Here is a 15,801-nt window from a genome sequence, read left to right as displayed (position 1 = left end):
CTCATACTTTCAACAGTCCTAAATTGATAGGACAAAGACACTGATAGGGAGATAATGAAAACATCACCACCCAACAATTTAACTTCCTCTTGCTTCTAGGTCCCTGTTCCCTTATCACTAAAGTCTTGATTTTCTGAGATCCTAATGTTATCACCTAACACCTTTGGGAGTAGTGCTTGAATTTCTGTCTCTCAAGTCTTGCTACTTCTGCCTAATTCCTAAAGTCATGACCTAAACTCTGGCTCCATCATTCATCTCTTTTAGTTTCTCTAACCTTCTTACCTGAATGTAGACCTGGTTCTAGCTAAGGAGCTGAATTCACTGCAGCCCTCTCAAGCTGTGCATCTTCATTCTGTCCTGAGTGACTTCCCTCATAAATGGGAAGTAGGATCAGTCCCCTTTGCTCTCTAGGTATTCTTTCCCAGAATTATCCAGAATTAATGTATAAAAAATACCCATTGCTTTTTATAGTTCCCTTCTCACTAGTAGAAAAAAATTGCTACCTATTTAAGTTTTTTTTTTCTCTGAAGGAGGGCAGAATTTAGTGGATGTAAACTTATGCACTGCTTAATGTTGGGGATGCATTCTGAGAAATGTGTTAGGCAATTTTATCATTGTGTGAACACCATGAAGTGTACTTACACAAGCATATATGGATAGGTTAGTCACTTGATGTGGCATCAAGAGATTCAGTAAAAATGAGATGCATAAAACTGTTTCTCAAGCAACACAGCATAATGTTTTGCAGTAAACTTTAAGTATAAGGAGCATACTCTAAAATAACAATGAAAAGTATTTTATAGTAAATACATAATCCAGTAGCAGTCATTTATGATCATTATCAAATTTTAGCTTCTGTACATAATGGTATATGGCAAATGACTGGCAGTAGAATAGGTGTGTTCATACAAGCATCCCTATAAACACATGAGTCATGTGCTGAACCATGATGTTTGATGGCTACTACATCAGTAGGTAATAAATTTTCAGCTCCATTATAATCTTATGGGATCACCTTTGAATATACAGACTGCCATTAACCCAAACATTATAATGTGGTATGTGACTGTAAAATGAATATGTTCTGTGATACTGAATAGCTATTGGATGAGTAGTAGTTAAGCAAATGAGTTAGGAACATTGTGGTCAGAATGGAATTCTTCAGTGATTGATTGTGGAAGTAGGAGAGCTTAAAATGGCAAAAAGGTTATATAAAGTAGGAGAGATCACTGGAAATCAAGGGATTAAAGTATTGGTTGAGAGTGGCACAGGTTTAGATATCTGCTAACATCATGTGTGGGAGAAAAGATATGAGTAAGTATGGATATAAGAAGATTTCCAGATACATAGGCAAGAATTTTAAGATCTGATGGCTCTTATTTATTTCTTTTTCAAGCAGAGGTCATTTGCAAAGAGAAAAAGAAACATGGACAGTTTGGAGGAAAGACATGAGACTTGAGATAATCATTATAAGAATGTTCCAGGGGTCCTTCATCAGGGGGAACTGTAAGAATGTTATGAAACAGCCAGAGTTGGACTGCGATTAGTGATCATTATATTGTAGGAAGTTCATCTGATTACTCCCTTGGAGTAAGTGTTTCTATATGTTAGAGAACTGTGAGATTCACCTGGAGTGCTTATTAAGCACAGATTGTTGGGCTCTAGGTCCCAGAGCATCTGACTGAGAAAGTCTGGAATGTGGCCCCAAACTACATTTCTAGTAAGTTCCCAGGTGATGCTGCTCATGGGGCCATGCTTTCAGGATCAGTGTTTTAAAGCTTTCTCCTTGTAATAATTCCAACCCACACTCTGGATTTGGTACATTTGTCTTTTTAAAAAAACACATCCTGAAAGCAATCAAGATTGAATTTACTGATACCTCATATCACTTTCCTGGTTTTCTAAACTCCTTTTAGATATTTTCAATAAACAGCCATCTAGCATCATTACAAATACAATGTATTTCAACTCTTTTCTACTTAGACATTTCCTTCATGCTTCATACAATTCCCACCCACCTCCATCTGCCACTATTCCTATCAAATGGAATGTTCTTTACACCTCTTTATAATAGCCTAAACATTATCCATGGCTCAAGGAGCCTCTTTATAAAGATTTCTTGATTTTGGTCCAAACTCTTGCCTTCCTTAATTGAACTATTAATGCATCAAGAGTTTTTGACACGTAATTGTGCTTCTTAATAATTTGTGACAAACCTTATTTATTTATATTAACCAATGGTAAGTGACTTGATGAAAGAAATACGGTCTTTAAACACTGTATATCTCCACAAAAGTATTCAACACAGCACTATAAGAACTATAGGTACCCAGTGAATCTTGTTAATAGTACATAATTCTTAGTTTTCAATAAAGTTTATATAAGATGAATTACAGAATATTGTCAATTTTATATTCCTATATATGTCTACATATAGAAATATATATATACTATTCAGAGAGCAATATAAACTTTAAAAAGTTCTTGACATCTTAAAGCCAATGTGTAAAAAATGCTAGGTAGATAGGTCATACTATCTGCTTGTTTGTGTTACACGTGTATTTTGAGTTTTATTTTTAATAAAATAGCAGAAAACTAGTGGACCTTTTCTTTATATCAATACAAGGAAATGACTTTTCTTACTTTGGTTAACTTGAACCAAAAAGTATAAAATAAGGAGTCAGAAGCTTCTACCATGTAGAAATTTTATACTAATTGATTTATTTTCATGATAATACTAAAGTCAAATCAGAATTGCTTTCTACCTTACTTTCTGCTTTATTTTCTGAAAGCCATATCGTTCAAGATACAATGATAAATATACAATAATATATTGTAATTATAACCCTTCCCTTTATATGCCCACATTACTTCATTTTAGAGATTCAGTTTCATAGAATTCTAAAATATTTTGCCCAGAAAAATATTCTACATTTGAATTGTAATCTAATAAATATATATATTTATTAGATATGTTTGTATCTAATGTTAGTATTTTTTAAATGTTGATGGACCTTTATTTATTTATATGTGGTGCTAAGAATCAAGCTCAGTGCCTCACACATGCTAGGCAAGTACTCTGCCACTGAACCACAACCCCAGCCCCTGTATTTTTTGTGTATTACCCTCAAAATTAAGTACTGTTCTACGTTTATTGAGGGAACAACAACAAAATAATAAAGAATTTTCTTTTATTATTTGTTTTTTGTATCTCTGTATTGTTATCTCTGTATTACATCTCTATTATTTTTTAAAAATTGGAGTGCCAGAAAAGTATTTTTAACCTACGTCATGATGTGGTTCTTCTACTTTCTCCAGTTTCTTTGCCACATACCACTGGCAACCCTACCCAATAGCATGGCTCGATATTTGTGTAATACTGAATCTCTAGAGAACAACTGATAAATTTTCTTTAGAGATAAGCATAGGAAAGAATAATGAATCTGAAGTTTTGCAGAGGCAATCTCTTCACAAAAAGTACTCTACATACCAAATCTGATATCTCACAGGACTAAAAGTATAGAAAAATATTGACATGCTTCTTATTTTTCCTTCCAACTAAACACATAAGTCAAGATAATAACAATTAGTAATCAAAATGGAGGCCAATTGATAAGATGGAAAACAGAAAATCTCTATGCACACAAAAGTTGCCTTTATTCACAGCATTTCTCAATTCTGATTTACCTGATTATGTTTTTTTTTTTAAACAAAGCTACATACCTTTGAAAAAGAATGGAAACTTCTGGAAAAAGTTTGTATTCCATAAGTCATCAGGCTCATTTTCATAATTTTGTTCAACCAAGACCATATTAGGTAAAATTTCTTTATGTTTCATGAAAATATTTGGCAAAGCTTTAAAGAAGTCAATTTTAATGCTACTAAAAAAAAGGACAAGACAATCACATGGAACCAGTTATCACATACCAACTGCTGTCATGTAATCCCAGCGGTCAATGAGGCACATATTGAAGATGAGGTGATCAGATGTTTGCCCCTGGCCAATAAGTGAAATCTGCCTCTCCAAATTCTGGCATACTGATGAAGTCCAGCCAATGAGAAACCAGAATACTACCAAGAGTATTACTGCCAGCATCTTCATGACCCGGCCACCAGTCATGTATGGAATTCGTTGTGCTGTTCGTGAAAGAAACACCTTCAAAACCCTAGAAACACAGAAGATCAAACGTGAAAGTAAACCTAACAGAAAGTAAAACTCTAAAATAAAATATCTTATTTTTCTATCTAAAATTTAAAGCCACCAAAATTCAAGTGTACAAAGTTTAAACATGAGAAAAACCAGAAACACTTTGTTCATATTTTTATTTCATTTTAGTTTACCTTCCAATAGTTGAACAAATATATTCATTAGAAGCCACTGGGTCAACAAATTCATATCTGATGGAATTCTTTTGAACATGTCTTATTATTTCAAGAAAAATTCTGAAGACTTAGAAAAATCTGTAGAAAAACATTACCCAAATAACAGGGTTTCTGGAGGATCAAAAATAGTTCTGAAAGTAAGTAGTTGGCTTTTAAAATATTAAATTAAGTTAAATTCTTCCTTGAACCAATTATTTGTTTTCATAAAAGAGTATCATCAAAAGTATTTTCTGGACAAAATTCCACAGTCATTTTACCACATTACCAAAAATAATAATAAATAATTATAAAAACAATGAGGGATATTTAAGCACTAGGTTAATTGCATTAGATCATTACATTAATGAAGGAGATTGGGATGATATAAGAAATGTGATTTTTAAAAATTTGGAGTATTTTCTGTATATATGACTCAAACTGCCAGGGTTAAGAACTATTGGATTAAATGCTATGTTAGAATTGTTCCTCATTTAAATATTGTAGAAAGTCAAAATTCAACCTTATTATAGGAATCCTTTATCTTCATTCTTCACTTTCATCCATAGAATATTCTCAGCTGATTTTAACTCTTTACTACTAGTCTGACTTTTTTTTTTCACAAAATTTTGGTTTAACTTAAATCAACATATATGGATAGTCCATAAACTTATAAATCTAGGAAGATTTTACATTCAGATTTCTTCCAAAACAATTTTTAGATTCTTATTCCTATTTAAAGAACCCACACATCATGAATCCAATGTAACTACTACAACATAGTGTAGCAGATAATGCATTTTGGTGACTTAGGCTAAAAAGAGAACAACAAAAATCTAAATATCAGACCCATAGTCAAAGAAGAGGCCTTATTTCAAAAAGAGTGGTAAAGTATTACATAATGCCTTTTTGTTTAAACAACCTTATAAATTAATTGACCAAGTATTATTACTCTTAATTATTTTGGATAAGAAATCTTTCATTGTAATTAGCAGATCAAAAGACTCAAAAGAACTCCACAAAAAATGGCAGAAATATTTTGGAAAATTAATATTTTTGCAAGTTCCAGTATTATTTCTGCAGGAGAAACATGCTATGCATGTTTCACTAGGCATGCATCACTGTGAACACATAATCATTTCTGGTTATAACTGGATGAGTTCTAAATTGGGAATGACTAAGGCTCTCAACAGAGAAAACCTGACCTATTTTTCTGGTCTTCTATATTTTATCTAGGGAAAAAATACTATTACAAATTCTAACTTTACTCTTAATTAGAATATCTACAGGATAATTATAATGAACAAATAGTAACAATCATGCATTAGCTACCTGGGCAACAAGGGAGGCATAAGATATGATTATTATCTTCTAAAAGCTTGCAATCTAACTCAAAATAAGTCTGAAATTGCTAATATTTGAAACAATATAAATAGTACATGTTGTATGTAGCTAGTAAGTCTACTACCCTAATACAACATGTGGTATTTCATCTGAACCTTGATAGACATCAATGCATAGAAATGGGAGAAAATAAACAAGGTAGGAGGTATTCTGGTTGAAGGGAATCACAAAGTATAAGCAGAAAAATACAAGTTATCTTTGAGGATGGTGGGTAGAACTGCTTGGAAGGAAGAGTTTGATCCCTGATATCCAGGAACTCCTAGGGAGTTTTAAGTTATACAAGGAATTTTTATAAGGTTGAAAAACCACTGCCTTAGAGAAAAGTAGTTATTATCTACATTTTATTTCCATGGCAAAATGTAGAAAATAAATCATTTTCTGACACTTGAAGATTTTTATAATCCTCACTGAAACACTAAAACTCAGTTAATAGTGAGTTCATTAAATAACTATTTCCTTAATCAAATGAACTTTGATTGCAGAGTGAATCTATAAGATCTAATTTTGGTAATCTTTTAATCAAGAAATTCTACTTCTAAATTATCAGAAATGTTGATGTTTCCCACATGACCCTTTGGGTATTTATTGTACATCCTGAGAATTCAAGATTGCCATAGATCCTATAATCTCATCTCCAGAGATGTAAAAGCAAAAACTAAGACCAAGCCCTCATGATTGATTTTACTGGCTCTCAAATAATAGGAAGTATTATACAAGTATGTATTTAAACCTATGTATTTCAGTATATTGGTTTTTGTAACATGGGATAAGATGCACTTTTCTAGCACTACCTTAAAGTAAAATGAGAACCTTCGGCTATACCTTTAAAATACATGAGCACTTGTTAGTTTATACAAGCTCACTCCTAGAATCCAAATTCTAAAAAAAGAATACTTAGACATGTGTTTTTATGAAATCCAGCTGTAAAAAGAAATACAGTCATTAAACTTCCAATGTAGATGACCTTTCCACTATTTTTTCAAAGGTAAATCTTTAGGAAACCATCTGTTCAGAAGACTTACTATTTCTGAAGAAGCATATATGAGAAAACTGCTAGATATTTCCAGAATTTATTATGAAGACATATTTAAAGTATAATTTTAGCCATCATTGTTAATAATAGATAAATGCATGGAAATAATGCTGAAATGATGAAGAAAAAGGGCAATTCAAGAATTGTCTATCACTATACTTATCTGCCACTACTTTCTCACTTCTTACACCTTTCTGGTTTGAACTCATATGACTTCACTGTAAGGACTTGTACTAAGTTATTAATTAACTTATGCATATGCAGTTGGTACTGTTCACTCCTTATTTTATGTGATCTCTTTTCAGCTTTTGGCATGATTGAAGTGCACAGCTTCCTCTGTGTCACGTTATCTTGAATTTCTTCCTGTCAGCTCCTTTTTAGTTTCCATTGCAGATTCCTCTTCCTCAGACTTCCCTTTAAATGGCAGTGTTTTTCAAGGATCTCCTAAATGTCACAATTTCTATTCTCATTCTCTATGTCACTCCTAAACAACTCCATCTGTTACCACATTTCACTTGCCAACTATTTGTCAATAAGTCCCAAATCTATATCATCAGTTCAGACCAGTCTCCTTAGCCCAATATCTATATACTCAATGGTCTATTGGACATGAGCAGGTCCCCAAATAAAATCAGTTTTCCTTCTACTCTGCCCACTTTCAACCCATCTGGCTCTGTTACCCACCTTACCTAACTGCACAAAGTAAAAACCTAGGAATGAACTTTGATTTTTTTTCCTCACCTACATTCTAGAAATAAAATGAATCATCAATAAATTAATTTATATGTCTTAATTATCTTTCAAATTCTATTTCTTCCATCCTCACTGTCACTATATAAATCCTATCCTATTTTTACTATGGTACCAATTGCATATGAATAAGTTAATTAATAATCTAAGTACAAGTCCTTACAGTGAAGTCATATGATTTCAAACCAGAAATGCGTAAGAAGTGAGAAAGCAGTAGCAGATAAGTATAGTGATAGACAATTCTTGAATTGCCCTTACTGGTTTTGCCTACCCACCTTTAGTCCATATTCTATGCTGAAGCTACATGATCCTTCCATATTGTACTCTGATCATGTTGCTCCCATATTTACAATTCTTCCATGTGTATTAACCCAAATCGTTGGTGCCTCTGTCCTATGTAAAAGGCTTTTTAAAATATTTTTTAAAAATAAATGACAGTGGAATATAATATAATTCTTATTACATATATACATCACAATTTTTCATATTTCTCATTGTATACAAAGTATGTTGAAACCAATTTTTGTCTTCATACATGTACTTTGGATAATAATGCCCATCACATTCCACCATCCATGCTAACCCCCTTCCCCCTCCCTTCCCCTCCCACCCCTCTGCACTATCTACAGTTCGTTTAGTCCTCCCATGCTCCCCCTCCCTACCCCACTATAGCCAATTCCAAAAAACAAATGCCAAATGTTTTCTCTGATATAAGGAGACTGACTCATGTAAAAGGCTTTTAAATGTGGGTTCATATTCACCTTGGTAGCCTCATCTCTCACCAATTTCTCCTTCCCACAGTCCTTCAGATCCCTCTGGATTACATGTAGGCATTGTCTATCTGAATCTTTGCTCTCATCTTCCTCACTGCCGCTCTTCCAAACAATACAAACATAAAATACAGCTATCTCCTATTTATCCCTTCATATCTCAGTTTAAATGTTGTTTGTTCTAACCCATGGTTCCCAAATCAGTAGCACCAATATAATTTAGAAAATTGTTAGAAATGAGAATTCTATAGATTCAGAAAGTGGAGGGAGGATTAACCATCTATTTTAACAAACCCTCTAAGCAATTATGACAAAGGTTTAAGTTTAAGAATTGCTGCTGCAGACTATTTTTTACTAAAATAGGTATAGGTGCCTTTCCAATAGGCTGCTCTAGCCTGCTAGATAGTTTTTGAGTTTTCATTATGCTGACACCAGAACTTAAAGCTGCTAGTGAGTTTTCCACTTTTCGAAAATTTGCATTTGTTTGTAATTTTATAGCATCTCTTTTATTTATAAAAAGGAATGAATATATACATCTTTGAGTTATCCCATTTATTAATTTAATTGGAATAATCCTAACATTCTTTAGTTCTCCATTTGAGTCAAGTCCTATTTATCTTCCTACCTTCATAGAAACTCAATAAATTCTTGTTATAAAAGTTTTGAGGAGATGGATACCTATTGTGTATGTAAAGCCATCCAATTCTTGACAAAAAAAAGCATGGAGAGTAAACTGTACAAAAAGAGTTTCAGGTTGCTGCCTGTCATTTTGTTTTCAATAGTGACAAGTTCCCCCATACATCAACCCTTTCATCAAATTTTCAAAATCTCATTTTCAGAAGTAAACTAAAAATACTTTTTGGTCACTGGATGGATTTTAGGCAAACATTACAAAGTATAGGTATCAGCTGGACAGAAATAGGTTTTAGACATTTTTCAGACATGTAGTTCAACGAGACTATTTTGATATACTGTTACTGCTATTATAAGAAAGAAAGTCACAACTGGGTCTCCCAAATATGTATGTTTTTACCAATTTCAGTGATCTACTCAATTTTTCATATTACACATTGTTTTTCTTTTCTTCTCACCGTATAGTAGGTAGATAGAATAAAAAGGAATGATGAAAAAGAAAGGAAAGAAGAAAGTAAGGAAGGGAGGGAGGGCTGGTTAAGTTGTAAGACTGTTATAGGTTAAATCTTAGATGGTCAGACCTGGAATAAATATTGGAATTATCTGTTCTGATCCTATTAAAAAAAAGGAGAGAACTATGAAGCTTAGCGGCGGAGGGGGGGGTGTCATTTATCCAAAGTTATAGTCAGTGAGTAGCGGAATCATTACAAAATGATCCTCTTACTCTTATGTGAGTAGTTTTTTCAATTATTTTACCAAAAGAGAAATATAAGCTGGTTTAGAAACATATTATCTTTTAAAAACACATGAATCTGCTTCTCCAAACATGTCACATCTCTACTATTTTTCCAAGAATTTTTCTCTGTAATCCAGATGCTCAGTCTTGATTACCATCCCTTTTATCTAAACTGATTCAAACCTCACTTATCTTTGTTTATGGTTCAAGAATGACACAAAATGGGAAACAAAAAAAGAATGGAAAATCTGAATAAAGTCTAAGACACCCGTGGTATCGCATCAAGCATACCAACATATGCACAATATAGGAGTCTCAGGAACATAGAAGAAAAAAAAAAAGGATCTGGGAAAAAAATCTGAAAAAATAATGGCCAATACACACATCATCTTCATCACCATCATCATCAACAACAATATCCTAGCAATAAATCTAACCAAATAATTGAAGATTTCTACAGTTAAAATTATAAAAAATGGAGAAAGAAATTGAAGACACTAGAAGATGGAAAGACCTCCCATGTTCATGGATAGGCAGAATTAATATTGTAGAAATGGAAATATTACCAAAAGTAATCTACGAATTCAATACAATCCCCATTAAAATACCAATGCCATTCTTCACAGAAATATTAAAAAAATCTTAAAACTCATATGAAAGAATAAAAAAAAACCCAGATTAGCCAAAACAATTTTGAGTAAAAAGACCAATACTTGAAGGCATCACGATACTGAATTTCAAATTATGTTACAGAGCTATAGTAACTGAAACAGCATGAACCTGGCATAAAAACAGACACATGGACCAGTGGAATAGAAAACAGTGGCAAATCCACACAGACACAGTTAATCTGCTCCTTTATAAAAGTTTCAAAAATATTTTGGAGAAAAGAGTCTTTTTAACAAGTGATTAAGGGCAACTGTGTATTCATATGTAGAAGAATGAAATTAGATCCCTATCTTTCATCCTGCACAAAAGTCAAACCAAAATGGATCAAAGACCTAGGATTTAGACCAAAAACTCTATAGCTGCTAGAATAAAGCATAGGGTCAACACTCTGGCATATAAGATCAGGCAACAACTTACTTGGAAGAACTCATAAAGCTCAGGAATAAAATCAAGAATTAATAAAATGGGGGCTGGGATTGTGGCTCAGTGCTAGAGTGCTTGCCTAGCATGTGTGAGGCACTGGGTGCAATCATCAGCAACACATAAATGTAAAATAAAAATATCGTGTCCCCAAAACTAAAAAAAATAATTTTTAAAAAAGCAAATGGGACCATTTTAAAAAATTAATAAATGGGATGGCATCAAATTAAGATGGTTCTGAACAGCAAAAGAGTGTAAAGAGAGAACCTATAAAATCTAAGAAAATCTTTGCCTGAGACTCTTCTGAGAGAGGATTAACAACCAGAATATATAAAGAATGCAAAAGGCTTAACCAACAAAAATGGGCAAAAAAGACATTTCTCAAAAGAAGAAATATAAATGATCAAAACATATATGAAAAATGTTCAACATCTCTAGCAGTTAGGGAAATACAGATCAACACTGAGATTTCATTTAATAATAAATGAAATAATAATTTAATAATAATAAAAGCTGCTGAAGATGTGGTGAAAATGGAACTCTTACACATTATTGGTAGAATTGCAAGTTAGTATAACTGTGTAAATCAGTATGATTAATGATTCCTTTTTGAGATTCCTCAAAAGACTAGGAATGGAACACCAAATGACCCAGCTATAACATTGCTTGGTATTTATCCAAAAGAATTCAAGTTAGCATATTGTAGAAATATATGCATATCCATGTTTATAGCAGTTCATTTCAGAAAGGCCAGTTTACAGAACCATCCAAGTTGTCCATCAACAGATGAATTGATAAAAAAAATGTGGTATGGGGTTTTATTCAGACATACAGAAGTATAAAATTATGTCCTCTTCAGGAAAATGGATGGAACTAGAAAACATCATGTTAAGTGAAATAAACCAGCCTCAGAAAGTCAAGTCTCATTTGTGGAAGCTAGAGAGAAAAAAGGAGACAAAAAGGGGACCTTGTGAAAATAGAAGGAAGCCCCCTATGGTAGAGGAAGGGAATTAAGGAGAGGGAGAAAAGAAATGGGTGTTACTGGGGAGTGATATTAACAAATTATGTTATATGCCAACTATAAATATCTTACAATGAATCCCACTATTATTAATAAATATAATGTGCCAATAAAATTTCTAAAAAATTTAAATTCCTTCTAAGAACACCACCACCACAAAACTAAAAAAAAAAAAAAAAAGAATAAGAGAAAAATAATAAAAAAAATAGTGGCTGTAACAGCCTAAATTTGAGGATGGACACAAATCTACACAACAACCAAGAATCCAATAGGTGGTTAAAATTCTCCTTTAAATATGCAGAAGATATTAACAGATTTTTTGTTTAAATTGAAGGAGTTTGTCTCTAGTGTACATGTCCTCCAAGAAATGGTAAAGGGAATCCTTGAGGTTGAAATTAAAGACTACCACACAGAAAATTAATCTCACATAAATAAATGAAGATCACTGGTAAAGGTAACTCAGTAAATAGAAAAGTCAGTACTAATGTATTTGAAGTTTGTAATTCCTCTTCTTTGCTTTATCCAACACAACTACATAAAACAAGTATAAGTTATACTGATGAGCACACAATACTTAAGAATATAATTTGCAATGTAAAAGGAGAGAACAGAGCTATTTTGGAGGAAAGTTTCTACATATTATTGAAGTTGGTGTTAGCTTGAATTAGATTTTTATAAATTTAGGGTATTAATTGTAATTCCCAGGGCTACCACCAAGAAAATAACTAACACAAATAACAATAAAACAAATGAGAAGGGAACCAAAATGATATGCTATAAAATATTGATTTACCACAAATGTAGGCAGTAATAGAAGAACTGAGGAACAAAAAAAATACAAGATTAAAAACATATTACAAAATGGAAGAAGTGCTTCTTTGTGAGTTATTACATTAAATGTAAACTAATTAAACTCTCCAATTAAAATGTAGAAATGGCAGAATGAATTAAAAATTATACCATTTATTATATATGAGAGTCACTTTAGATCAAAAGAACAGGTCAAAAGTAAAAGAAAGGCAAAAAATATGCCATGCAAATAGTAACCAAAGAAGAGCAATTAGGATAGCTATATTATTAGCCAAGATAAACTTATAGATAGTATTTGTTAAGAGAAACAAAGGTTGATATTGTATAATTATAAGTGTCAATCCATCAAGAAGCCAAACAATTATATATACATATGCATCAAACATCAGAGATCCATAATATTTGAAGAAGTTGAGGGGAAAATGTTCAATGTAGACTGAAATTGTAGACTTCAATATTCTGCTTTCAATAATGGATTGAACATCTAGACAGAGAATCAATAATCAAACAAAGGAGTTGGATGACATAAACCAACTAGATCGGATATGTAGAACATTTTACTTGACAGCAGAATACATATTCTTAAGAGCACATGGAACTTTACCAAGAATACCTTAGGCCACAAGTCTGAATAAGTTTATAAACACTAAAATCATATAAAGAATCTTTATCTGATCACAGTGGGCTGGATTAGAAATCAGTAACAAAAGAAGAGTGAAAAACTCACAAATATATGGAAATTGAACACAACACCCTTAACCAGTGAGTTAAGGAAGAAATAACAAGGGAAATTAGAAAATAATTTGAGATAAATAAAAATGAAAACAATATTTCAAAACTTAGGGGTTTCAGTAAACGCAGTAATGGGGAAATTTATAATTGCAAATATCTATATGAAGTAATATAAAAGAAATAAAATCAATAACCTAACCTCCTACTGTAAGGAAATTTTAAAAAGTGAAGAGCAAACTAAACACAAAGCAAGGTAAAGGAAATAAATAATGTTAGAATGAAAAATGTAAAATAATACAATCAACAAATGTAAGTCAAAAGATCAACAAAATGGACAAACATTTAGTTGGAATGAACATTGTCTAATCCTGGAGGAAATGTGAAAGTATAAAATAGCTATTCCCTTAGATAGAGGTCAGTGATTCGAACTGACCTCAAATGAGAACAATTTTATTTTAACTCAGCATAAACACCTGTTTCTTAAATCACATCTTTGAAGCTATATAAGTTGTCACAACATTGCAGATCATTGAGAGCATTTAGGTGCTTGTGCTGCAAACATGCTTAGTTTGAAAAGTATGGCACAAAGTTTACTGATAAAAAATTTAAATGTAGAAACTACTGGTCCCTCCTCATTGCTCTCCGAGCTCTAACTTATTACAGAAAAATATTTCAAACAATATGCAGATGCACAATTTTTCTGAAGATCAAGAAAAAATCTGATTAGAAATCATATGCTTGTTCCTTTTCTTATAACCAGAATAATTATGAATAGTAGGACCATTGTCTGCCAAGTACCTATTAGAATATATTCTGCTCTTATATTTCAATTATTTAGCACTGATTAACCAGAAGAAAAATATTAAATTACATTTTTATTCCAGGATTATATATTTTTAAAATTTAGCCTTTTTCTATTTAATATAATGTTTAGGTATATAGCAATATGATTTCAGATGAAACTATAAAACAAACTTATTACAGATAGTTAATAGCATCATTATTTAAATAAACAATTTAATCACAAGTTCCAAAGAGAAGCATCACTAATTGCATGGCTTTGTAGACTGTGTTAAACGATAATTCCTTAGACCAACTAAATTTAGTCAAGTTTACTTGAATAAAACAAAAACAAAAACAAAACAAAACAAAAAAAAGATTCACAAATAGTGCAGCTCCCAGAACCAGAGCAGATTTTGAAAACTTCAACCAACAAAGCAATCAGACAGCATTTATAGGAAAACAGAAGTGGGGCATTGAAAGCATCTTAATTGGCTACAGCTTAGTAAATCAGCCAGGTAATTGGTTACAATTTACTCAGTTGTTTACAGTTCACTTGGCTAACTGGCTACAAGTACTTCTGCAACCAGTCAAGCTCAGTTACTGTGATTAAATTCCATATTGGTTTGGTCTGTTGGCCCAGTGAAGGTGCTCAATCCAAATGGATGGCCTCCTACAAAATATTAAGCAAAAAAGACACTTAAAATTGCACCATTTTAATGCTAATAGTTAAATCTTGATTTATTACTCATCACTGAAGATTTAGTTTTGCAATGTTAAAAAAAGCCTTTTCTTTGAAATAGAAATTAATCATACATAAGTATGTCCCAGGGATATCGTAAAGGAAAGACTTTAAAATCTGTTTTGTTTTTAACCAAGATTGCCCAGATTATAGGGTATGTTAGAAATGATAATAGCAAAAACTGTTTCTCTTTCCAAGGACAATTTAAATTTAATAAGACCTGTGGCTTTTCCTTTTCAGTCTTTTTTTTTTTAAAGTGAGAGAGGAGAGAGAGAGATTTTTTTTTTAATATTTACTTTTTAGTTCTCGACGGACACAACATCTTTGTTGGTATGTGGTGCTGAGGATCAAACCCGGGCCACACGCATGCCAGGCAAGCGCGCTACCACTTGAGCCACATCCCCATCCCTCCTTTTCAGTCTTTTTGACATACATTTATAAAAAAGGAATGGTGTCAGATGATAGGAAACTACAAAAAGAAAACAAAATTCTTTGCAAATATGAGATTACCATTTCTACTTTATTTTTTATTGATGCATTATAATCATAATAGGGAGATACATTATGCCACATTTGCACATGTACATAATTTGATCAATTATATTTCCCTATTGAAAATGTGTGATCATTTACAAAAACTACTTTTTTATTAGTTTCTCAAAACATTACAATGATCTTGACATACCATATATCATACATTTGTTTCAAATGGGGTATGAATTCTTATTTTTCCATGTGTACAGATTGCAGGATCACATTGGTTATACAGCCACATTTATACATACTGCCATACTAGTGCCTGTTGTATTCTGCTGCCCTTCTTATCCCCTTCCTATCCCCCCTCTCCTCCCCTCCCCTCCCATCACCTCTCTCTATCTCATCTACTGTAACACATTGCTCTTTTTTTTCCTTCCCTCTCATACCATCTTATATGTAATTTTG

General features: G+C 32.3%; 1 protein-coding gene across 1 annotated transcript in view; it reads right to left on the bottom strand.

Moving 5' to 3' along the window:
* Gpr158 (G protein-coupled receptor 158) overlaps positions 1 to 15,801 on the bottom strand; it is a 401,208-nt gene that overhangs the window by 29,203 nt on the left and 356,204 nt on the right. The window contains exon 7 of the mRNA XM_026401197.2: positions 3,928 to 4,166. Within this exon, the coding sequence (XP_026256982.2) occupies positions 3,928 to 4,166 (239 nt within the window). The remainder of the gene's footprint in view (positions 1 to 3,927; positions 4,167 to 15,801) is intronic.

This window comes from Urocitellus parryii, chromosome 9 (assembly GCF_045843805.1).
Source record: "Urocitellus parryii isolate mUroPar1 chromosome 9, mUroPar1.hap1, whole genome shotgun sequence".
In the NCBI taxonomy this organism is placed as follows: domain Eukaryota; kingdom Metazoa; phylum Chordata; class Mammalia; order Rodentia; family Sciuridae; genus Urocitellus; species Urocitellus parryii.
Note: the sequence above shows the minus strand (reverse complement) of the source record. Positions and strands in the feature narration are given on the sequence as shown.